Below are 25,817 nucleotides of genomic sequence, written 5' to 3'. Positions count from 1 at the left end.
AAAAGGTTGATAATTTTCTTTTATAAACGATTTAATGAGTCCGTTTTAACATTTGGTTTCATTGCTTGGCATGACAACCTGTCCTTGAAAGACAAAAATTGTCTGTTTAATCTTGTTCAAACGGCCAGCAAAATAATTGGTATTCAGCAGCACCCCGTCTGACATTTGGATCAGGCAGATTATGACAAAAGCCAAAACCATCATAACTCTACTTCTCTCAGGACGAAGGTACAGATTGCCATCCATAATGTGCAATCGGTATAAACATTATTTTGTGCCAAGCGCTATGAAAGCTCCTAATCAAACTTTACCAAGCAGGGTGCATTTTAGAACGGTTAATGGTTTTATTCCATGTTGTCGAGTGTGATATTGCGCTGATGTGTGTGGATTATACTTTGACCACGGTAGTGCACCAAATTTCCTCACATGGGACAATAAAGAACTGAACTGAATCTGAACCCTTGCTCCTCAGGCCCCACTGTCCTGCATGTTTAAGGTGTTTTCCTGCTGCTTCAAACTAAATGAAAGGCTGATTAAAATTCTTCTGCAGCACTTTATGGCATGTTGAGTAGGTAATGCAATCATCTGAATCAAGGGGGACTGGAGCAGAGACACATCTAAAACATGAAGAACAGTTGGCCTTAAGGACCATGGTGGAGAAATACTTCTCTAGGGTAACTGCAAACCAAAAAAAAAAAACATCAGTTTGAAATATAAATGTGAGAAAAAAAACTTCTGAACACATTACTTATATAGCAATTTTAATAGGTAAATTTGACACACACAAATGAGAAAATGTTTAATGCATTATTTTCAATCGTTTCAGTCTTAATATCTTTTTATGTTGGATTTCATTTTGTATAATGATACTTTAATATTTGCCAACAATCTATTTTAATGTCAAAAATAAATGTTACCCAGTAGGATAAAAAGTAAAAAAAGAGCAGAGAAACTGCGTATATATATATTTGTTCTACTCTGCAGCAGTATGAGATAAGTCAATAAAATTAATAGGTGTTTTCACAAAATACCTGTCAATTTAGCTTAAAGGCACACTGCGTCAAAGCATCATTGAATGCAACCTGACAGCAAAAAGGCCACTGCAAAATTTACAAGTGAAAATAATTTATATGCCAAGTGCTTCACAAACGGAAGGTAATATGTTAGAGCAAACATTTGTCATAAATATAAAACTTTACTTCCTCTGCAGTTGCAGGCGTGTATAAAAATCTATAATGCTATGCACACTTCTTTGGTTCGGCTTCTGTCTTAAGAATCACTTAAATGTCGTTCCCACTGTAGATAAAGTTTTCCAATATTTAAAAAAGCAACAACATTTGAGTAATAATACAAGAGCAACGCAGGCAAAGTAACACAAAAACTTCAAATTAACTTGAACAAAACGAGCGTAGCAATTTGTTCCAACGACATGCAGCTGCAGTGGTTTGTGGCTTTATTTACAGTGGCCATGTCCGGGAGTGAAGCTAAAGAGTGGTTGGATAATATTGCCAAAAAAAAAAAAAAAAAAAAAAAAAAAAAAAAGAGACGTGGACACGTTGCCTCTGAGACGTTCACTTGTCTTGCATCTTTTCCAAGATGGGAACGATCATGTCAAACTTGGGCCTCTTGGCCGGGTCTTCGTTCATGCAGAGCCTCATCAGCTTGCAGATGTGAGGCGAGATGCCTGGTGGAATGGTTGGCCGGAGTCCCTCCAGAGCAATCTGCGCGACGGGAGGAACATTAGGTTCTGCTTTAAATATCCTGACATAATACCATATACAGTGCTTTGCAAAAAACGTTTTACACTCCCCACACAACATTCTCACATTACTGACCTAGACAGGCCAAACGCAATGAATGCAACACTCTTTATAACTTTATCTGTCGAAAATGCTTGAATGCCGTTAACTCAATTTTTATGCTCAGGTTTGTGTTCATCTAAAAAAAAAAAAACCCATTGAAAAGCAAGCAAGTTTGTGTTTGTAACGTGTCAAAAGATGGAATATTTCCAAAAGCGTGAATCATTTTTGCAATGCACAGTGAAAAGTGTAGAGTTTGATCGTTTGGTGCCTTGTTACCTTCATTCCTATCTCCATGTTTGAGAGATCTGCGAACGGGACCTCTCTGGTAACAAGCTCCCAAAGTAACACTGCAAAGCTCCACATGTCAGCAGATCTTCTGTTGATGTCCTCTGGCCTTTTCTGCAGTGCTGAGAGCAGCAGGAAGAAGAAGAAGAAAAACTGCAAATTATAACTCAGATATATGGCATGAGTAACACTGCAGTGGAAGTAAATCATACACAATGCAAATCCCCAGACTAAAAAAAAGTTCTAAGAGCTGTTAAGGGAACAGGAAGGAGACTTGGCCAAGGAGATCTAACGTGGGAACAAATACCTTCAGGGGCCATCCAGGCCGGAGAGTACATGCGACCGGGACACTGGAAGGAGAACTTAGCATCTGCCATGCTGAGTCTGGCTGTCATGTCCTCATCAATCTGTAAATTAAACACACTGGGTAAAAACTCACCAAACATAAAAGTGACATATAACCCAAGGAGTTCCCATGTTTGCTTGTACACAGGGCCTTCCACAAGTGATGGAAAAATATGCTCCAAATATTTTATAATAATAAAAATATACTTCACATTAATATTTTTCACAACAATATACATTATTGTTGATTTATTTTTATTTAATTCCAACAGCTTTTATTTCAAAATGTCATTTTTTTTAGAAATTCATCTTTTATTTCATAATGAGGTTTTGCCCAATGGCCTATTTCTGTCATTAAGACACTTTTCAGAAAAATCACTTCGCCTGCCAATCAAGAGAAACAAGGCGGGGCAAGCTGTATGATTGGCTGCTTCTTTACCCAGACGAAAGCAGTCTAACACAGAGTTTCTAACGAGAAGTTGCTTTACTCAAAATAAATCAGTGGAGCGGGGATCTGAAAAGTCGCTGGCAACAGCAGCGGAGAGACAGAGGGCATCAGCCTCCTCAGTAAATGAATGAGGGGTGTGTGTGTCTGTCTTTTCCCTCTCGCAACTGCAATATGTGGCCGTTTCAGCCTGGCACAGACCCGAGCCAGCCGCATGAACGGCATGGTATTTGTTAGAAGAGTGATCTGAACCTTTGCGATCGTTGAGTAAATCGGTTTATGGAGTCAGGAAAAACAAATCACTTTTTAAGGATCAACCAATAGGGATGCAGGTCCAATTCACTGCCGCTGATTGGCAGGCGAAGTGATTCTGCTGAAAAGTGCCGTTATGAAATAAATAGGCCATTGGGAAAAACGCTATTATGAACTAAAAGAGGACTTTTAAAAAATGACATTTAGAAACAAAAACAGCTGGAATTAAACAATAATGCCTCAATAATAATTTATTTTATTGTGAAAAAAATATGTGAAATACATATTTATATTATCATGCACATTTTAAAAGTAGAATGAAAAATATTTAATAATAATGAGGAGATAATTTTATTATTTCACAACTTCATTGTGACTTGGAATATTTATAGTATTATATATTTACTTATTTATTCAAGGCGGGATAGTCCTTTCTTACATAGACAGAAGAAGAGTGTCAAAGTTTAGTTTTAAATGCCCTGAGTTTGTCATTTCAATATGATATATTATCACAATTTATATTTTATAATAACAATTAAAAAATTATCAAAAGATATTTTATGATAAAAATAAAAATAGTTAGATTCTACTTTTTCTAGTCTAGATTTTTTCCTCTCCTATTTTCTGAGGCCCTCTACCGCCCCCTGGAGGCCCCCCAGGGGTTAGCGGCCCCCATTTTGAAAAACTTTTAAACTATTTGTAAAACCTTGTTTTACAGCGACTGCTCTATTTCAGTCACAGTGTTGACAGTGTTTTTGGTGCTTGTGCTTTTTTTAAGATAAATAATTAATGACTGCTCAAGACAGGAAAGCGAGAAAACAAATATGCTGATTGCTGTTTTTTTTGTTTTATTACATTTTAATTGTTAAAGAGAAATGGAAACCATCCAAAGTCTGTATTACAGAATCAAAGTTGTAAAAAAAATACTGGAGTTCGGAAATTTGATGCAAAATTCAGGTCAATGCACCGTTAATCACAACACATCGACCTGAACGACGAGATTAACCCAGGAAAATCATTGTTTAAAAGGCTGATCAAGCACTCTGAGCAACGTGAAAAACATTCATTTTTAATAGGAATTGTTTGGGGTACCAATAAGCATGTGGATAGTGATTTTCTCTTAACATGAGATCATGAGGCTGCTGAATAAACTCTCAGGAGTTAAAAAAAACATTCTGTGTGATATTATGCTGATGTAATAAAAAAATAATAAATTTTTACACATTTGTACCTGAAGTATCAATGATTGTGTAGAGTGATGTACCCGAGGTTTAAAACAGGAGAGAAATACCGTACCATGATATGCTTGCTGTTGAGGTAAAGCCGTGATACCATTGGCTCTAAGGTGTGGAGGAACGCCATGCCACTGGCAATGTCCAGGGCGAACTTGACTGCTTGGCTTTGGTCGACCACCAGCGCTGAGGAGGCAGAAGAAAGGGAAACGTGTGTAACAAAATACAGAAACTGATCGTAGAATTGGCATTCCTTTGTTATCAATGTTAGTAACAAGTATGAAAGTAGGGAGCTATCTGTGCACATGTGAAGATTAATACATTTACATAAGAAATCCACGATAGTAACCCACATCCAGGACATGTCCGTGTATGGTGGCCCTTAAAGCGTGTACTTACACAATAAAGTGAGTGACTCACTTGTGCCTTGGTGGAGTATGGTGTACAGAGATCCGTATGGCATGTAGTGGGCGATGATGATCGGGTGAGGAGAAGGAGGCGACTGACATGCCCCAAGAACAGGCAAAATGTTTGGATGAGAAAATATTCTATAAAGGCAGAAAGAAAAACAGCTAAAACTTGGCTCTGCTGTGTTAGAATAAAATTATATTTTATTCCAGGCAATGAGACTAAAACTGTAAAAAAAACATATATCATTACACACTATGTCCGGAGCCTTTTACAGTTAAGTTTTATACCTCATTAATAGAAGCTCTTTTATTCTAGCTAACATTAACCAAGTCGAGCCCGGGTGCTTTTATTTGAGCATAAGTTCTTAAAAGAAAGCAAAAGAAGAACTGAAGTAAGAACACAGCTGTGCTTCTCTCCAGCGGGGTTTCTTTGACTTGGCTGGTTTAAAGGGTTCTCTCATTTATGTCCTGTTTTTTTTTCCTTCAGGCTAATGAGTCCCTGAGATAGGAAACACTGATTAAACATGGTCAGGATGGGGAAAAGTAAAACTTGCTTTGTTTTATGTTGTGCATAGCTAATCTGATGCAGTGTCCTTTACTTCACATGCCTACAAGATGCTGCATGAACAGCTGAGAAAATGCTTCATAGGATAGTTTATAGACACGATTCTGGGGTCCAACCTGAGTTAGAATGGGTTTAGTATCAGCACACTAAAATAAAATCTTTTGATGGTGAATCCACCCAAACAGAAAGAAAAATACAGATTCAATTAGTAAAGAAAAGTCAAATTATAAACCTTGTGTTTGTTGCACAAAAATTTTGTAACCCAGATAAAAAGGTATTTACTTAAAGGTGCAATGTGCCAGTTCCATGCGTGCACGCGCATGGGAGAAGGGAAAAAAATAGTTAACTGTTAGGACTTCAAAGGTTTTTCTTTTCTCAGAGCCGTAATGTCCTCTGAGGTAGGAAAGTTAGAAATATTACTTTGTTATATTATATTACATAGAAATAATATTTTATTTTGAACGGCGATGTTTCATGTTTCAGTCAACAGTCATTTTTTTAGGGGAAAAACATAGCTACCCCTTTAGATGGTCAATAACGGAAGGGGCAGACTGGCCATGTGGAGCACCGGGAAAGGTGCTCCCAAAGGTGGCCTGGCCTGCTGGCCCGGTCCAGTCCGCTATCTCTAAGATTCAGGTTGCTCTTGATAACAAACAATCCATGCCTTCATCCGCTGGCTCACTTGGGTCTCTGCCAGACTGATTGCAGTTGCGAGAGGGAAAAGACAGACACACCCCTCCTGTCATTATCCGGGGAGGCTGATGCTCTTTGTCACAGCAGGGCTGTTGCCAGCGACTTTTCAGACCTCTGCTCCACCGATTTATCCATTTTCGAAAAAGCAACTTCTAATTTTTTTTCTATTTTATTGGTGACTTCACCGTGAAGGCACCATTCGTTCTCCGTTACGCGAGGGAGCTGTGATTGCCTGTCCACTTCTGCAGTCAGTCTCACAGACAGCGGCCTCGTCCTGGCTGCTTTTCCCTCTATGACTGCAGGCAGGTCTAAGCTTCATAGCGGAGTCTGCAGGCAGAACGAGGCAGCATGAGGCGGAGGTGACTGGATTCGCTATTTCTGCTGAATGCGCGCTCCCGACGCAGCAGATACAAATTTTGTCATAAGTAAAAGAGCACACAGCATCTTATCTTTTTAGCAAAAAGAGGGTCAACTGCTGGTCTCTTTTCATCCCCGGGCAGACTAGTAGTCACACACTATACGAGCAAACATGTATTATCTGGGATTTTTTATCCTTACGTGTGGTGTCTCTCGGGCTTTGAAAATCGGCCGACTATTTTAAAATCCTGCAGTGTGAACTAGCCTTTAGATATGATTTTGAGTCCAAATGTTTACAGTCTCTATAGACTGGGTCTATAGAGAGTGGACCCAGTCTCTATAGACTGGGTCCACTCTCTCATTCTGTGAGCCTACTGTTCCTTTCAAAGGTTTCCATTCACACATAAGGGGCATTAATGTCCAATTTATGTTCACCTTTTTAATGATTTATCTGAACTGTTCTTTTTTCACGTTGTGAAATGATTACCAAACAATCAAGCTCAATCATTTCCAAGCACTAGTTTGAATTAAATGATCAGATACAGACATTTATTAAGGTTAATGTGTGGCTAAATGTCCCTTAGCAAATTCCAAAGCAGCTATTTATTTTTTTGTAACCAAGCTTCTGGCATAAAATCCCTGAATATTTGATCACTCTTCCTATCAGAAATACAGTTCCTTTAAATTTGTTAGTTTAGTACCACAGATCTGCCTTTTATGTAATGTTCTGTTGTGGTTTTGGTTATTTTCAGTTAGTCGACTTTTCTGTTTTAGGATTTATTTCTGTGTTGTGTCGTTTTGTATTGGATTTATCCTTAACCGGTATTAGTCTTTATTTCAGCTAGTGTTGGTCCAGTCTTTGTCTTGCTTTTTACCTTAGGTTTAGTCAGTGTGCTCCGTTTATTATTTCCACCTGTGTTGGTCAATTAGTCCCGCCCTGCTCTTTTGTTCCGGTCATCTATTTAAGCCCGCTTTAGTTTTTGGTTTGTTGTCAGGACGTCTTGTGTTATCCCCCATGTCCAAGTTCCCCGGTAAGAGTTCTTTCCCTTCTGTTTTTTGTTTAGCCTGCCTGTCCGCTTGCCCGTTTTACTTTCGGCTCGTCCGCTTTTTGAGTTTGCCTTGTTGTGTTGCCTGGAGCCAAGTCTTTTGTCCCCTGGACCTTTTGCTAATAAACCCCTTTTTTAAAGCTTCAGCTCTGTGTCTGGCTAACATTTGGGTTCTCCTTATTCAAATCATTACATTACGTCCTGACCACCATGAACCCCAAGCCGACACGTTATCTCCTTTCTGGAGGAGCTAAGCTCACTCAGCCCGGCGCACCACTATCCTCCCACTCTCAAGGCTGTTGTTCATTGGACTTACCCTGTCAGTCCGCCTCATCGCCGTTCATCCCGGATCCGGACCTTTTTCTGGAGGTCGACGCCGAGATGATCTGGGAGCTCCGTCCCGACTTATTCCCTGAGTCGGTCCCGTTTCCCCCTCCTGACGCGGAGGCGAATGAGTCTTCGCTGGCAGTTCCGTCCCGTCGGGAGGAACCGGCATCCCCGCTAGCCCCGCCGTCTCGCCGCCGAAGGAGGAAGCGCTCGTCTGCCGGCCCCCCATCCAGCAATGGCGGGCAGCCGCCCGATGAGCCAGTCCGGCCTCACCCGACTGCCGAGTCTCTGGCTCGACCCACTTCCGGTCCAGCAGACAGGAGTTCCTCGCTTCCCAGAGTTGAGAGGCCTACAGCTCCCCCTGCTGGCGTCCGTGACTCGGAGTACTTGACATTGGAGAGCAAAATAAGAACTTTTGCCCCCATCATCAAACGTCTCAGGGAGGCTCTACTGATCCAATATTCTGAGGAGCTGGAGAAGAAGTTAAAGGAAGTTGAGGGTCATTATAGGACTGCACTACAGGCTTTCTACAGCCGACCCGAGTCTCTCTCCGAGGGTCTGGCCAACCCCTCGACTCCCATCAAGCCCAAGTTCCGAGAATTGGTCCAGGAGGACTTGGCGTCACCCAAGTCACAGGAGGGGGTCCAGCAGAAACTGCTGCCACAGACGTCCGACGTAGGAACCCAGAAGGGTCCGTCGCAGATGTCCGACGTGGGAACCCAGAGGGGTCCGTCGCAGATGTCCGACGTGGGAACCCAGAGGGGTCCGTCGCAGATGTCCGACGTGGGAACCCAGAGGGGTCCGTCGTTGACGTCCGACATGGGAACCCAGAGGGGTCCGTCGCAGACATCCGACGCGGGAACCCAGAGGGGTCCGTCGCAGACATCCGACGCGGGAACCCAGGGGGGTCCGTCGCTGGCGTCCGACGTGGGAACCCAGATTGGTCCGGCGCTGACGTGCGACGTTGGAACCCAGGGTGGTCCGTCGCGGACCTGTGACGTTGGAACCCAGGGGGATCCTTCGCTCTTCGGTCATCCAGGACCTCAGAAGGGGGTGCAACAACCGGGAACCCCTGGAGACCTAGAGCCTCATGGTGTTCTTTACAAGTCCAGACCCCAGATAGCCCTCATGGACAGCCAGCTTTGGGAGAGACTTTATTGGACGTCTCTTTCTAATACCCTCCAGGAGTTGATTCTGAGACTCCTGGTGGCTAAGGGTCTGACTTTGGTGCCTGAAACCTGCAGCCCGGGGTCTCCTGAAACCTGCAGCCCGGGGTCTCCTGAAACCTGCAGCCCGGGGTCTCCAGCAGCCTGTAGCCAGGCCCCCACCTCAGCAGCCTGTAGCCAGGCCCCCACCTCAGCAGCCTGTAGCCAGGCTCCCACCTCAGCAGCCTGTAGCCAGGCTCCCACCTCAGCAGCCTGTAGCCAGGCTCCCACCTCAGCAGCCTGTAGCCAGGCTCCCACCTCAGCAGCCTGTAGCCAGGCTCCCACCTCAGCAGCCTGTAGCCAGGCTCCCACCTCAGCAGCCTGTAGCCAGGCTCCCACCTCAGCAGCCTGTAGCCAGGCTCCCCTTTCAGTCGCCTGTAGTCAGGCTCCCCCTTCAGTCGCCTGTAGCCAGGCTTCCCCTTCAGTCGCCTGGAGCCAGGCTTCCCCTTCAGTCGCCTGGAGCCAGGCTTCCCCTTCAGTCGCCTGTAGCCAGGCTTCCCCTTCAGTCGCCTGTAGCCAGGCTTCCCCTTCAGTCGCCTGTAGCCAGACTTCCCCTTCAGTCGCCTGTAGCCAGGCTTCCCCTTCAGTCGCCTGTAGCCAGGCTTCCCCTTCAGTCGCCTGTAGCCAGGCTTCCCCTTCAGTCGCCTGTAGCCAGGCTTCCCCTTCAGTCGCCTGTAGCCAGGCTTCCCCTTCAGTCGCCTGTAGCCAGGCTTCCCCTTCAGTCGCCTGTAGCCAGGCTTCCCCTTCAGTCGCCTGTAGCCAGGCTCTTTCGTCGGTCGCCTGTCGCCAGGCTCTTTCCTCCGTCGCCTGTAGTCAGGCTCTTTCCTCCGCCGCCTGTAGTCAGGCTCTTTCGTCTGCCGCCTGTAGTCAGGCTCCTTCGTCTGTCGCCTGTAGTCAGGCCCCTTCGGTCGCCTGTAGTCAGGCCCCCCCTTCGGTCGCCTGTAGTCAGGCCCCCCCTTCGGTCGCCTGTAGTAAGGCTCCCCCTTCGGTCGCCTGTAGCCAGGCTTCCCCTTCGGTCGCCTGTAGTCAGGCTCCCCCTTCGGTCGCCTGTAGTCAGGCTCCTTCGTCTGTCGCCTGTAGTCAGGCTCCCCCTTCGGTCGCCTGTAGTCAGGCTCCTTCGTCTGTCGCCTTCGTCTGTCGCCTGTAGTCAGGCTCCCCCTTCGGTCGCCTGTAGTCAGGCTCCTTCGTCTGTCGCCTGTAGTCAGGCTCCTTCGTCTGTCGCCTGTAGTCAGGCTCCTTCGTCGGTCGCCTGTAGTCAGGCTCCTTCGTCGGTCGCCTGTAGTCAGGCTCCCCCTTCGGTCGCCTGTAGTCAGGCTCCCCCTTCGGTCGCCTGTAGTCAGGCTCCTTCGTCGGTCGCCTGTAGTCAGGCTCCCCCTTCGGTCGCCTGTAGTCAGGCTCCCCCTTCGGTCGTCTGTAGTCAGGCTCCCCCTTCGGTCGCCTGTAGTCAGGCTCCCCCTTCGGTCGCCTGTAGTCAGGCTCCCCCTTCGGTCGCCTGTAGTCAGGCTCCCCCTTCGGTCGCCTGTAGCCAGGCTCCTTCGTCCGTCGCCTGTAGCCAGGCTCCTTCGTCCGTCACCTGTAACCAGGCTCCTTTTTCAGTCGCCTGTAGCCAGGCTCCCGCACCGGGAACCAGTGACCAGGCGCCGCCGTCTTTAGCCACTAACCAGGCGCCGCCGCCTGTAGCCACTAACCAGGCGCCGCCGCCTGTAGCCACTAACCAGGCGCCGCCGCCTGTAGCCACTAACCAGGCGCCGCCGCCTGTAGCCACTAACCAGGCGCCGCCGCCTGTAGCCACTAACCAGACGCCGCCGCCTGTAGTCTTTAGTTTGACGCCTTCCCTACCCTGTAGTCCGGCGCCGGATTCTGTCTTCTCTCTCTCCAGACCTCGCCGCCGGCCTCCTAGATTCCTGCTCCGCCGCCGGCCTCCTAGATTCTTGCTCCGCCGCCGGTCTCCGAGGTTCCTGCTCCGTAGACGGCCTCCTGGACGTCCGCCGGAGAGCCTAGCATGCCGGGGCCGTCCGCCAGAGAACCTGTCACGCCGGGGTCGTCCGCTAGAGAACCTGTCACGCCGGGGCTATCTGCCGGAGAACCTGTCACGTCTGGTCCGTCCGCCAGGACGACCGCCGGAGAACCTGTCACGCCGGGGCAGTCCGCCGGAGAACCTGTCACGTCTGGGCCGTCCGCCGGGACGACCGCCGGGAGAACCTGTCACGTCTGGGCCGTCTGCCGGGACGACCGCCGGAGAACCTGTCACGTCTGGTCCGTCTGCCGGGACGACCGCCGGAGAACCTGTCACGTCTGGGCCGTCTGCCGGGACGACCGCCGGAGAACCTGTCACGTCTGGGCCGTCCGCCGGGACGACCGCCGGAGAACCTGTCACGTCTGGGCCGTCCGCCGGGACGACCGCCGGAGAAACCTGTCACGTCTGGGCCGTCCGCCGGAGAGCCTCTCACGCAGGGGCCCCCCGCCGGGAAGACCGCCAGACTTCCTGATTCGCTGGGGTCGTCCGCCGGGAAGACCGCCGGACTCTCTGTTGGGGGAACTGTTTTGGGAGATTTTCTGTTAGTTTGGATTCGCCCGATGTGGGTTGTTTTCTGTTTTGGACTCTTGTTTTGGTTGTTTTGTCTTTTTTTTTTTCTGACCCTCCTGCCTGTAGCCCCCTCCACCCGCCCGGTCAGACTTTTATTTAGTTTCTTTGTAGAGACGTAAGGGCGTCTAGAATCCGCCCTTGAGGGGGGGGCTCTGTAATGTTCTGTTGTGGTTTTGGTTATTTTCAGTTAGTCGACTTTTCTGTTTTAGGATTTATTTCTGTGTTGTGTCGTTTTGTATTGGATTTATCCTTAACCGGTATTAGTCTTTATTTCAGCTAGTGTTGGTCCAGTCTTTGTCTTGCTTTTTACCTTAGGTTTAGTCAGTGTGCTCCGTTTATTATTTCCACCTGTGTTGGTCAATTAGTCCCGCCCTGCTCTTTTGTTCCGGTCATCTATTTAAGCCCGCTTTAGTTTTTGGTTTGTTGTCAGGACGTCTTGTGTTATCCCCCATGTCCAAGTTCCCCGGTAAGAGTTCTTTCCCTTCTGTTTTTTGTTTAGCCTGCCTGTCCGCTTGCCCGTTTTACTTTCGGCTCGTCCGCTTTTTGAGTTTGCCTTGTTGTGTTGCCTGGAGCCAAGTCTTTTGTCCCCTGGACCTTTTGCTAATAAACCCCTTTTTTAAAGCTTCAGCTCTGTGTCTGGCTAACATTTGGGTTCTCCTTATTCAAATCATTACATTTTATGCCTAGTTCTTATAGTTTTAATATGCTTGAGGTTGTGGCCATTCCAAAAATGTTATGTTATCCTTCTTTATCCATTAAAAAATCAGATTTGATGTGTTTGGGATCATTGCCCTACTGAAAAGCAACTATGTTGAAGTTTTTGACCATCTGACTGTTGATTTGATGTGAAGTTGAAGGATTTAGAAGTAGTCCTTCCTCTGTTGTACTCCACCATTGTGCTTGACAGCTGGTAACAGGTTCTTAAGTCTGAAACCACTCTTATGACTCTTCCAAAAACAATCTTTATATATCCAAAGACTTGAATCTTTGTCTCACTGCACTTTAACACGTTTTTTTTTTCTTTTCCAGAAGGCATTTGTCCATTTGATCAGCTTCACAGTTCAAGTTTGAATGAGTTGCTTTGGGCCCTTGTTTTTGTAAGGCACCATCTAAGTCCATCTTGATGTAAAACCCTGTTCACTCTGGGCAGTGAGAGTCATTTTTCAACATCACAACTAAGTCCTCTTTATCTGAGGGTGGAGGTTTGGGTCAGATGGCTGAAACTTGGAAACAATGTTCCAAAACAAACATCAAAATCAAGCAAGAATTAATAACATCTAACTTCCAGAATGCTTATCTAAAAGCTGTGGCATTAACCTTATTAAAACTTTGTAGACTATGCTTAAGACTATTAGTTAATCTACTGACTCTGCCAAGAAAAGCGGTCAAATACCCAGCCAGAATTACTGCAAAAGGCTTAGTGGTGGCTTAGAGTGGTTTCTCTTCTGTATTTGAACCCGAATGTATAATTCTGACCTTAAATTAAATAGTTAAAATCTGCAATAGATTCAAACTTTTGCAACAAATTAAAAAATAATTGAAGTTTTTTTTTTTTTTTCAACAAGAAATGTAAGTTCCAAAAACATTACAAAATGAATGCGTTTGGTCAGTGTATGTAAACTTGGGACTGTAAATGTACCTTACAATAAAAACAACAACAGTCTAGCTGTAAAGAAACCTGAGTTTCGGATGCTCCTCGTTGAAGTCTCTGCTCTTCCTGGTGGTCCAGTCTCTCACATGCAGCACCTTCACCACAATCTCATCCCCTTGCCATCGGCCCTGCCACAACTAAAAGTAGAGCACACACAGTCCAGCGATCAGCTGGAAGAGCTAAAAAAAGAAAAACAAAAAAAAAAACAACAACAACAACTGTCAATCAGCAGTAAAAGGCATAAAGCAGCTGACCTCTCCAGACTGGTTCTCATTGATCTTTGCCAGGAGCGAGAGCTGCTTGTAATCAATACCAGCTTGCTTGTTGAGGGTGCCGTTACCTATGAGAGGAAAGGCAGCATGAATAATAAAGAACACATCCTAATTTGACATCGTGTTTTGCTCCTGTTTTATTAGAGGAATGCTACTCACGGGGTCGTGTTCTCATTGTACCCTTCCAGAAGGTTTCCTTGTATGGGATTTTGGTCAGGTTCTGGCCCATTTTCTCTGCCTTCTCTAAAAAAAAGAAAAAAAAAGAAAGAAAAATCAAGGAGTTAAATCATCAGAAATGTGTTCTTAGTTTGCCTTTACAATCCTTTACCGTGGATTAAAAACTGCGGGTGTGTTTAAAAACCTATAAATGAATTCTGACCTTGCAGCAGCTGTTTTAAGTGCGGCTTGGCCTTATCCAGAGGTGTCTGCCCGTATCTGTTACACACACACACCTGGGCTCCGTGGGTTAGCAGGTCCTAAAAAAGAAAGACACTACCTTAGACTCATAAAAATAAGCATGTATATAATTATGTAAGCTTTAACTGTATTGATAAAGGAAGGAGGTCTTGCTGCAGTAGCGGTTTCTGCCCATAAGAGGGCACTTTTTCCCAACACATCTCACCAAAAAGGGCATGCAAAAAGTGTGTGTCGGTGTAGAGTGCTGCACCTCTGCAACTTCGTCGTGGCCCCAGAAGCAGGCGTAGTGCAGCGGGGTGTTCCCGTGCTCGTTGACTGTATTGGGGTCTGCTTTGCACTGAATCAGCTGCAATCCACAGGTCAGAAAGTCAGGGAACACACAAAAAAACAAAAAAAAAAAACAACAACCAAAGTGCAAATAGACATATAGAGTTTAGCCGCGTCTTAGAAAGCGAACCTTAGCCACGATGTCCCTGTGCCCGTGGCTCGCTGCCAGATGCAGAGGTGTGTCATCTCCACGGTTCATCACGTTGATTCGAGCTCCTCTCATGATGAGCATGTCGACAACGCCGCTCCTCCCTTCCCTGCACGCCCAGTGGAGAGGGCTGAAGCCGTGGTCGTCTCTACAAGATAAGTGGAAGACTGAGGAGCTGGGATTTCTCATTTATTTATCCGTTTGCAAAACACACAAACAGACAAATAGAGGCAATTAAAGCTCTAAATTAAATAATACAGAGAATTTCTTTTCGGGGATCCAAATGTCCAAAGAATAAGCAGGAACAGCATTCGTCTGTTCATCAATGTCCACATCACAAGTGTAAATAGTCAACAGCCGTAACAATAAAAGGACTAAATATGCAATCTTCTGGCAGAAGTTAAATCAGATCGACATCTGGCAGAACGACAAAGAACAAAGAATGTGCCTGTTCATTTTAAATATTTATAGATGATGTTGAAGAAGACAGAAGGAGCAGTGTGAGTTCTGACGTCTTTCAGGTGTGGGTGTACCGTACTGGACTGCCCAGTGACCCAAAAAACAGAACGAAAAGCAGGAGTCTTTCTTGTTTGTGCAACAACAAAAAAAAGAGTCCTTTCCTCTGTGGCTGAGTTGGTTATCTGCTCTGGTCCTGATTTAAAATGTTTTGCACTTGTTGTGGAACAAGCTAAAGGCAAGAAACTTCACATACAAACCAGAACCAGGCCCTGAAAACAAAGTTTTACACACACACATACACACATGTACACACACACACACACACACAAAACTGCAATTCTCCAAACCTTCCTAAATAATATCTTGATTCCTGTTTCAGTGCTGTGAAAAAGTATTTGCCCCTTAAAGGGTTCTTCTGCCTTTGCTTTTCTGTCACGCTTCAATGTTTCAGGTCTTTAAACAAACTTTAATAACAGAGACTAATAATCCGAGTGAATACAAAAAGCAACTCTCAAACCATGATTTCATTTAGTAGGGGAAAGAAAAACATAACTGCACCAACCTCACCCAAAAGAAAAAAAAGTATTTGTCATCTAAAACCTAATAACTGGTTTTGCCATCCTTTACAGCAACACCTGTCATCAAGCCTTTGTAATAACTGTCAGCGAGTCTTTTGCATTGCTGTGGTGACTTTTTGGGTCACTCTTTGCAGAATTGTTTTAATTCAGAGATTTTGGATGTTTTTTGAGCATGGACAGCCTGCTTAAGGTCATGGAATAGCACCGCAATTGGATTTAAGTCAAGACTTTGACTAGACCACTCCAAACTTTGAATTTTTCGAGCAATTCAGCTGTGAATGTGACGGTGTACTGTGGATCATTCCCCGTGATGCAAAACCTACGAGCGCCTGAGCTTAAGGTCACAGAATAATGGCTGGACATTCTCCTTCAAGATCCATCCATCCATCCATCCATCCATCAATCCATCCATCAATCCATCCATCCAGCCATCCATCCATACATTCATCCATACACTGCCTATACACGCTCAGCTTTGCAGGTTTGTGAATAATTGGCTCCCACTGTGGTTCTCAGGAGTCTCAGTACCTTATGAATGGATTTGTAATTACACCCTTCCAGACTGATAGATGTCAGTGGCTTTGTTTCTCATGTGTTCTTACATTTCTTTGGGTTGGAGATGAAAAGATTACTGATTGGATGTTTACTGTGATAAAACAGCTAACTGTGAGCAATATCGTTTTTAAAATTAAATTACCATAAAAAGTGTAGTAACCACAATATCAAAAATTCAAAATTCAAATGTAGCATCTCAAACAAAGAATGTTAAAAAGAAATGGTGGTTTACATTTAAAGTAAATAAAAATCTTATTTTATTAATTAATAATGGTGACGTTGAAAAAATACATTGTGCTGTTGGACTGACTCGAATGAATTTTTGCATAGCTTTAACACATTTTAAACATTGACAACTTTGATGGTTTTCTGACCGTTCATACTGAGCCGGGTTCTGCCGGAGGTTTTCCTTCCCGTTAATGGGGAGTTTTTCTTCCCACTGTCGCTTGATGCTTGCTCAGTATGAGGGATTGCAGCAAAGCCATGGACAATGCAGACAACTCTCCATGTGGCTCTACGGTTACCCAGGAGTGAATGCTGCTTGTCGGGACTTTGATGCAATCAACTGGTTTCCTTATATAGGACATTTTTGACCAATCTGTATAATCTGACCCAATCTGTATAATATGATTGAACTTGACTTTGTAAAGTGCCTTGAGATGACATGTTTCATGATTTGGCGCTATATAAATAAAATTGAATTGAATTGAATTGAATTTTCTACACAATAAGAACAAGGAATTATATTTTACTTTTTAAAATCTTTTTAGCCTACTTCATTTTGTCAGACAGGTTCTGTTTAGGTGGTTTCCTGGTTCTGCAGGTCTGGCAGTAATCAGCCCGAGGCTTGAAAACTGTATTTTGCATTTAATCAGATTATATTGGTCAAACATTAGATTTGTTTAAGGACCTGAAACATTTAACTGTGACAAAAACAGGAAATAAAGAAATCTGTAACTTTTTCCACATCATTGTAGGTATAAAAGCCTACTCGAATATACTTCTGATATCTAGAATAAGTATCAATATTAAAAAAAGCTAGAGTATTTTTCTAGTAGCAATACAATATAAAAAAAAAACATTCATGGAGTGCCCTGCTAACGATGTGCATCTCAGCTGACAAAACACTCTATGTGTGGTTTGCTCTTTGACAGGTTCGTGCACCCACCTCCGAGTAATCTTTATTTAGACTTAAGCACATGCTTCCTCTCTGCGGCTGCAGCCTCTTCCCGTGCGATGATTGGCCCGGCGATAAATATCTGTTCACAAGTTGGAATGCCTGCCACCGTGTGCGAGGGGACACAAACGGACCGCCACGGTGTATACATGACCGTTTACAGTCTGCGAGGAGCCAGGCCATCTCACCTCCAGTGTGGACCGGCCTCTTTCTTGCCCTGCAGCTCATTACATCGCCTGAGCCGGAGTCCGCGGGCTGCTGGGGTTTCTCGCAGCTCCCTGCGAAGCCGCAAAACTCTGCATTTAGTTGAACAATAAATTTCGAAGGAGGCTTTTAGGAAATAGCAGCTCGCACCGAAGTGAAAGAGCAGCTAGGCTCATTCTCCGTCAGCCCTGATGCAGAACTGTGGACAGACAGCTCACAGACTAACCCACCCTGTGGGCTAAAAAAAGTAACAAGAGGGGGAGAAAAAAAAAGGCAGGAATGACAGAGTGGAAAATAGTCTGAGCTACACATTCCTTCTAAGTCTGCCTTTTTTTCATGTGTTTTCCTGTGTCACTCGCTTCTAGAGGCAGAGTACTTATTAAATGCTTCGCTGGCTGCTCTCAGGCACCGCTTTCAGTTCCAACCTATTATCTCGACAATACTTAATGCTTTTATTGAGCGTTTTGGGCATCCTGAGCTGGACAGAGGGGGGGGCCGCTTCACATAGCTGAGCTTCCTCAGAGTTAACGGCCAAAGAAGGCCTTCATCATAATGACTGCTTATTCATTTGTTTATGTGTGACTGTAGAGGAGCTGCCTGAGAAGTTCTGTCAGCGATGGGCTTGGCCCTGTATGGAGCTAAGCAGAGGAAATGGACTTGACTGCTGCGCGGTTGGCCAGCAACTCTGGGGCCCGTACGTCAACAAATTGTACATATATGGCCGGGTCCAAGAATGAGATAACCAGAGTCTCTAGTTGAGACGTCTTACTCCTTCTAACAAAGAGAAAGTGGGGGGGGAAAAAGCAACAGCGTTTTGGAACAATTCAGAACCTTAAGGATTGATCTCCCCTAAAAACATCCCTAAAATTGTAATATTTTAATTAAAAGTTAATTAACTTAAAATTGTCATTAAACAACCCATAATTATATATCAATATATCAAAAAAATGCTTCACAGCAAGAGAAAAATATGTTTATAAAAAACTAAAAAGCTGACTTTTTATGGGCTTGTTTTTCACAAAAAGACCATCTAAGTCCAAAGATTTCAAACTTAGAAGGAGATAGCTCCAGATTCAGGGCCGCATCACACAACCTCAAGGACATGCAGGATGCAAAAGGTTAAGCGAAAACAAATTCAATTCAATTCAATTTTATTTATATAGCGCCAATTCATGAAACATGTCATCTCAAGGCACTTTACAAAGCCAAGTTCACTCATATTATACAGATTGGTCAAAAATTTCCTATATAAGGAAACCAGTTGATTGCATCAAAGTCCCGACAAGCAGCATTCACTCCTGGAGAAGCGTAGAGCCACAGGGAGAGTCGTCTGCATTGTCCATGGCTTTGCAGCAATCCCTCATACTGAACAAGCATGGAGCGACAGTGGGAAGAAAAACTCCCCATTAACAGGAAGGAAAACCTCCGGCAGAACCGGATCTTAGATCAGGATTCTGAAATGAATGGAAACTCCAGTTCAAGTGAAGCAGTAACTGAGCGACCGGTGGAGTATTTAGAGAACTAAGCCAGAAGCCTGGCAGAAGGTGACCAACCTGAAGGCATTACATAAAGTTTTTTGTTAAGGCAAGTTATTGTCGATTTGTATTGCTAGTAGCAGTTAGCCACGACAACAATTAGCAAATCTTATTTTTTGGACATGCAGCTACAATTCTTGTGACTCGGGTGTGGGGTAGTTATTGCCAGATCCAAGGTTGGACTTCCGAGATGAATTGAACACAGCATTCAAAGAGAAGTATATCATCTGCATAGCATTTCTTTGCACAATGAGAGTAAAAGTTAAAATGATTCCCAGAGTTATGTAATATTTTCCCTGATGGCTTAATCATTTTTCCACACGTTTAATCAAAAGTGTGAATGGCCACATCTACACAGGGATGCACAAGATGTCAAATAATATCAGTAGGTGCAATGGTAATCGGGCTAATGGCTGTTTGGCATGCAATATTTGTGGCCTATTAAATTCCAGGAGTAACAAATTCACACTTTTCATGCCAGTTAGATTTTCAGCATGTCAGATTTTAGTCTCACTGCACCTACCCTAAACTTTGCCCGAGATGCTGAAGGCCACAAAAAAAAAAAAAACAGCTGGAAGAATCGTGGCGCAGGAATGAGGAAAATGTGGAAATGTCGCAACCGATATTGTTCCTCACAATACTCCATAACGCCACAGCCATTCAAAGATTTTCTCCTGTTGTTAAGCCCTAATCACAAAGCTGAACTTTTTGGTTAGTGCAGACACGTTTCTAGAGTTGCGGTAAACACCATCATCAGTAGAAAGACAAGCGAAGCGTGCAGAGCAGCAATAAAATCGTAATATGGAAACTATGAGCGAATCTTCAATATGGCATTAATCCCTGTGTACGCACACACACACACACACACGCACGCACAAACCTGCCCTTTTCCACAGAAAGAACACCAGTTTTAGCATGACCTGCGTTCACCTGTGATTGTAATGATTTCACAGCTAAATTCCAGCATCCAAATGGACCGGAGATCCCCTCGCAGTGCAGGCATCACTCCAGCATTGCAGACATTAGGGGACTGATACGTGAACTTACCCCAGGTTGAGGTCATTCTCTGTGTTGTCCAGCCACAGACGGACAGCCACTGAGTTCCCTTCTCGACACTGTGTGAAAATGTCATCCATGCTGGTGTTGTAGGCTGGCAGTTTGTTCCCCGGGTCTCTTTAAAAAGCATGGGACATGAGAGTCTGGAGAAAAGAAAAAAAAAAGGTACAATAATTCTTAGGTGCTTTGTTCTCTCAAACAGAAGCAAAAACAAGAAGAAGGAAAAAAAACTGTTGATTTTTGTAGCTTCTTGCTTTACAGGAAATCTGGGAAAAAAGATATTTTGAACTGAACTTGCGTTACAATTAAAACTGTATCATTTTTAAAGCCATGGTTGTGTAGCTGTTACATTTCAAACAAACCACAGCTCTCTGCAATTGAAAGAGCTAGAATTAGCTGTGTTGTGAAGTCAACAAATAGTTGAGACCTTCCAACATTTCCTCCTTGCCTTTTCTTTCTACGTGGGCTCGGATGGGCTGGCCCCTCTGGATCACTATGGAACCCATTGTTAAAAAGTTTAGCCCACAACAAAACTCTCAACATAAACAAAAACTACAAAGGGTTTGTGAGCACATTGAGATAAAGTGTCGAAAGTCTTACCAGTTGGTATCTTGAGGAGTTCTTTCTGTTTTTCTTCTTCCCCCCCACCCCAGAACCACCACCGTCTCCTCTCCACTGGTCGCTCTGAGTCCACGCCCCGATTGATGTGGGCTCCAGACTCCCCCTCTGACAGTAACGTCCTGTGACAAAGACACAGCGGCGCCCCCTGCAGGACGCAAGGCAACAATGCGTCTGACTTTGGAGCAAAAAAAAAAAACAAAACAAACAAACAAAACAACAGGAACCACCCCCCCAAAAAAAGGGAAAAAAAAATGTAAACTGTTAAAATATTACAATGATTGGGATCTAAATTTTAAGTGAAAGATATTTTTTACAGACAACACATTTTTGGAAGAATTACGCAACTACTTAGATTAGATTAGATTAGATTAGATTAGATTCATTGTTGTCATTACACAGGTACAGGTACAGGGGAACTGAATGCAGTTTAGGTCTAACCAGAAGTGCAGTAGCAGCAAATGCAGGATAAACAATGGTTCCATAAGTACAGGACATGGGTTTTTACTGAATAAATATAAAGATGTATACTATTATAGACAGAATTTTACTGATAGATTTGTCCTATGAGTATAATATATAGATAACTAGTATTGTGAACAAAATATACAGCTGGATATGTACCGAATATAATATACAGGTGGAAATTACTATGAATAGAGTTTTACAGATATGTACAATAGCACAATATACGGATGATTGTTATTATAACAGAGTTTACATGTACTTTAAATATATGTGCAGATGACTATAGGCAGAATTGTGAGCATAATATACAGGTGGCTATTACTGTAACGTCCTTGCATAACTTGCAGCATAATCCATAAACCACCTATCGATTTTACGGTCCACCTTGCTGGTAACATGGGGTGAACACTTTTGTTGTCACAGTTGCCTCAGTTTCTTGTGGCATAGTTTCAAAAATGTGTTGATCAGATATTTTCCTCCATATTAACATGATAGGATCACACAGTTGCTGTAGATGTGTGTGCTGCGCATCCATGATGCGACTCTACCGCTCCACCGCATCCCAACGGTGCTCTTCTTCATTGAGATCTCTCTGAACGCCTTTCGGAGCCAATGAACCTTTGGATCAGTCTGACCCAAAGGTGTTTACTAAAATATTCAACGTAATGTGAATACATCGTCTAAAAAGAAAAAATCACATGACAGAAAGAGAGCAAATATGTGACAATTTAAAGGTGTAATGTTTACATAAATATTTAATTGGTTTTCCAGGGGGCCTGCATTTTTTCAGGAAGCAGAGTTGCGCAACACTTGGATTTGTACTCACCATGGCAACATCAGTTTCTGCAATATTGCACATTTAGAGCACTGGTGGTACGTAATATTAGGCAGGACAGGATGTTGTAAGAGTCATGCACTCCTGCTGTGTAATTAGATAAAATATTTGGCTCATTGGTTGGAGTTTAGCCTTTATGCCCACATCTGATGTATGTCTTTAGAGCCAGAGATAGTAAAGGTCATGGTGAGCTGCCGCGAAAGAATTATTTCCGAAAAATGTGGGTTGATCATTATCAATACTGTCATCGCCACATTTAGCAATAGTATAGCAATTACTTATTTTTCAGAGGCAAATTTTCACGTAGCTTCTATTTAGTGACGTCTTGGAATGTAAAGCAACTGGAAAATAGTAATTATACAATTTTGCCAACAAGCCACTTAAAATAGAAAAACAGCCAAAGGCCTTTGATGAAGTGAAAATGGTTATAAAGTAGCCTTTCTTTGATCCCTTTTTTATCTCATTATAACCATTGCATGCAACAGACCGTATTCACCATAGTATAACAGCGGTTAAAAGTAATTACCTTTATGCTAATCCCACCGACTTCTTGTAGAATGTCGCCATTGTCTGAAAGCTCAGCTTGTTTATCACGGCCTTAGCGCATTTTGACAAGTGTGTGACAGATCAGAACGCTGGATCTGGCTATGAGATCATTGTGATAATGCAACAACAGGAAGGAAACTATGGGAGGAGACAGACGTGACCGGTGTCATGAACTGCATTCACAACCGCAGCAGTCAGACCTGCAGCCTTTGTCAGAACCGCTTGCTGCAGGACAGCCTGTAATAAATTAAAAACTATTCAGAAGAATCATTTGAGTAGATCCAGTGCCTAATTAACGTGCCGTTTTATGTCTCTTGAGTCCAATGAAAAAAAAAATAGAAAACTTGGAATGTTGATATACAAGCACCTTTATTTCACATTGTGCTACATGATATATCAGAACTGGCACTGCTTTTTACAACTTGTACAGCTTTTGGTGGACATCACCACAGCGCACCATCACTACATCATTTCAGTATTTCACCATTGTCTTTAAAGTAAATAAACTTTCAAAAACAGCAGTCATAGATGAAAACAGGTAAAATGACAGAGGTATTTAAAGGGATGGGGTATGCAATTAGAAATGAGATCATGTTAAAATGCTACAGGCTGGTAAATGTTGGGATTTTTATTTTGTATAAATACATATTAGCTTGCCTTGAAGACCAAATATAACAGCTAGTCAGACAGGGATGAAGACAAAAGCTGGTTTTTGTCCAGCTTATGCAAAGGTGTGTTTATAAACCTTTAAACTGACATGTCTGTACTGATTTATTTAGGTAGGAGGCTGTGCACATCCTTCCTGTGTGAACAAGATACAGAAAACTGAACTAGTAAACAGTTTCCAGTCAAAGTAGCAGCTCTATTTAAAAAGGCACAGTAAAACAATATATGAATTACTTAAACATAATTTAGCTTTGACAGTTGTTGTTTTTTTACACCAGTTACTTTGACTAGAAACACCTGACATATTTTGTTCCTAGGATGTAGTTTACACAGCACAACTACTTACCGTCTCTATTTCCTTTGTAACTAATGGTCAGCTTTTGTTTAAAAAAAAAAAAAAAAAATCTAATGCAAACATGAAAACAGTTAAAGGGTTTATAAAAGGGTATTCCAATAAACTGCTTCGTTTATGAGATTGGATTCATTTTAAGACAAATGTCAGATCTAGTCTTGGCCTCTCGCAACCTAGCCATTAGCTTTAGCATCTGAAACCAACTAATCTGGATTTACACCAAATGACGGCACCATGAGAATTGTCTGCTGTAGTTAAGACATTAACTGCTTATAGCCTTTTAACATAACCTAAATTAAAAAATCCTAAACTATCCCCTTAAGTTACATTTTGTTTGGTCAGCAATCATTTAAGTATTTTTTAAAATCTTAAACCAGAAATAGCAGACATGCTTATGACTGTTGCCAAACATTGTTCCTTTATATGAGAAATCTACAAAATAAAAACAAACTAAAACTGAGATATTAAGGTTTATACCACTTTTGGGATCCTCACCAGCTGTTTTTGGGGGAAGCTGAAGACAGACTGACCAGTCAGACCACTAAGACTCCTGTGATTCATGACTCTCTTAGCCTGTCAGACCTTCTCCCTTATCTGTAGAACCTGCCCCATGGCTCATTTTCTGGTCACGATTCCTTTTTAGGTTTTTAATCATGATGCCTTTTTAGGAACCTCAGAGTCCTTCTGGATTCCAGATACAGCAGGCTGAGAAACTCCTGCTGTATACGACGGTCCAGTTTCTTTAGGCTCTGAAACATTTACGCTTTCAGTTCCGGGTGAGAGGGGCGTGGCAGCTGATAAACTTATTCCTGTGGCTACTGTATTAGCTGGACTCTGTAATCCTGCCATCTTTAAGGTTGAGTCACGGACTTCTGGTGCTACTTCAGTCATCGGAGGAGTAATCTGGGTAGGTGGAGGTGAATTTATATGCGTCTGAACTCCTGGGGCAGATTCTGAGGCCGCAGCGCCAACAGCTGCAGATGTAGCCGCAGCCTCTGCTGCCTTTGCATTCTCGGCAGCCTTGCTCTCCATCTCCTCCATCCTCCGCTGCACCATCCGAGGCATCAGCTGCACATATGTGCCCATCAAGCGGTGGTTCGTGCGAATCAGCTTTCCAGCACAGCTGTCCAGGCAACGCTCCTTGATAAGACACCAGGAAATGTTATTCAGCATGCAATATTAGGGCGCCGATATTGGCTTCATTTCTATTTATTTCATTCACAAATAAAACATTTCATGTTGTAAAGACAGAACAAAAAAAAAGGATAAAAAAGAACACACATTTACAAGTAAAAAAATAATCTAAACTTTATGTTATCATCTAGCCCTATAGCGACGATAAGGGAAAAAAGCAAAATATCACCTGAGATCCTCTTTACTGAGTTAACATGATTACTCACTTTTAAGCAGAATATTTGATTTGAATACTTTTTTTAAATTTGAAAATTGATTTGGATGCTTTATTACATTATCCACGCCTTATTATTAATGAATCATCTACTCTATACATATTCTATCAGCAGATAAAAAAATAAATAAAAACAATAAAGGTAAAACATTGGTTCTTCTAACAACAAACACCATGTTTGCAACAGAATAGTAAACATACAGCAAGCTCTACAATCATGTTGACGGGATTGTGATTATTTCCCAGTACCTCGTCCATTGTAAGGTTTCTGTAGTTGAAGTTACTTGTGCAGCGCTGGAAGCAGATCTCAGTCATGCGGTTGTAAACCAGAAGGAAATCCCGCAGCTGGAAGAGATCCAGTCGTTCAGTCAGCATCCACACCTCGTTATTTATTGATCGGTCAAACTGTGAGGGGAAAAGTGACTTACGTTTCTCAGCTGCTGGTCAGGATCCATTGCTATTTCCCCTCGGTGGCGATCCACTGGTATGCTAATGTGTTAACAAGTGAGCTGCACTCGGACCGCGGAACCGAGGGATTTCGGGGCTTACAAATTCGTGACCGACCTAGATGGACGGAGTAAAAAAAACATCGGCAAGATCAGAATTTCTTTAAACCCCCAAAATTCAAGCAGCTACAGCTGAAATTCACTGATTCAACTGAAGGATTGAGGTGGCATGACATTCACATGCGAGCGGCCATGTTTGAAGGAAAAGATCGTCTCTGAGTGTAGAGAGGTTTCACTCTGTGGCTCTTTGGGAGAAGAGTTGGTGTTGCAGCAAACCGAGTCAGGGTTTTAAAAACTGTTCGCCTTTTTCACGAATACTTCATTTTCGTTTTTATTTCGAACATTTGTGCCAAAAAAGATAAGAAAAAAAAGATAACAGAATACATATAACAGAGTGTCCCAACAAGGGACAAATCAAGTCTTTTTTTGCTAAATTTTCGAAAAAAGGAGAGGCCAAAGGTTTACACTTTTTATATTTCCACCTGTTT

The 25,817-nt window shown here is 43.3% G+C and overlaps 2 protein-coding genes across 2 annotated transcripts; both read right to left on the bottom strand.

The window, feature by feature from the left end:
* Positions 1-786: 786 nt before the first annotated feature.
* Positions 787-20,638, bottom strand: ilk (integrin-linked kinase). The gene is made up of 13 exons (XM_012850013.3): positions 20,531-20,638; positions 19,922-20,073; positions 14,349-14,514; positions 14,142-14,237; positions 13,854-13,950; positions 13,634-13,717; positions 13,457-13,542; positions 13,230-13,339; positions 4,782-4,909; positions 4,426-4,547; positions 2,395-2,494; positions 2,079-2,209; positions 787-1,721 (listed from the first exon to the last, which is right to left on the bottom strand). The coding sequence occupies exons 2-13, from the start codon at positions 20,008-20,010 to the stop codon at positions 1,572-1,574; spliced, it is 1,359 nt and encodes a 452-aa protein (XP_012705467.1). The 5' UTR covers positions 20,011-20,073; positions 20,531-20,638; the 3' UTR covers positions 787-1,571.
* A 2,109-nt stretch (positions 20,639-22,747) lies between these two features.
* On the bottom strand, positions 22,748-25,549 carry timm10b (translocase of inner mitochondrial membrane 10 homolog B (yeast)). Its single transcript, XM_012850015.3, has 3 exons — positions 25,252-25,549; positions 25,073-25,168; positions 22,748-24,555 (listed from the first exon to the last, which is right to left on the bottom strand). The coding sequence occupies exons 1-3, from the start codon at positions 25,276-25,278 to the stop codon at positions 24,067-24,069; spliced, it is 612 nt and encodes a 203-aa protein (XP_012705469.2). The 5' UTR covers positions 25,279-25,549; the 3' UTR covers positions 22,748-24,066.
* Positions 25,550-25,817: the final 268 nt, after the last annotated feature.

The sequence above is a fragment of the Fundulus heteroclitus genome, chromosome 11 (assembly GCF_011125445.2).
Source record: "Fundulus heteroclitus isolate FHET01 chromosome 11, MU-UCD_Fhet_4.1, whole genome shotgun sequence".
Taxonomy (NCBI): domain Eukaryota; kingdom Metazoa; phylum Chordata; class Actinopteri; order Cyprinodontiformes; family Fundulidae; genus Fundulus; species Fundulus heteroclitus.
This window is presented reverse-complemented; position numbering and strand designations above follow the sequence as displayed.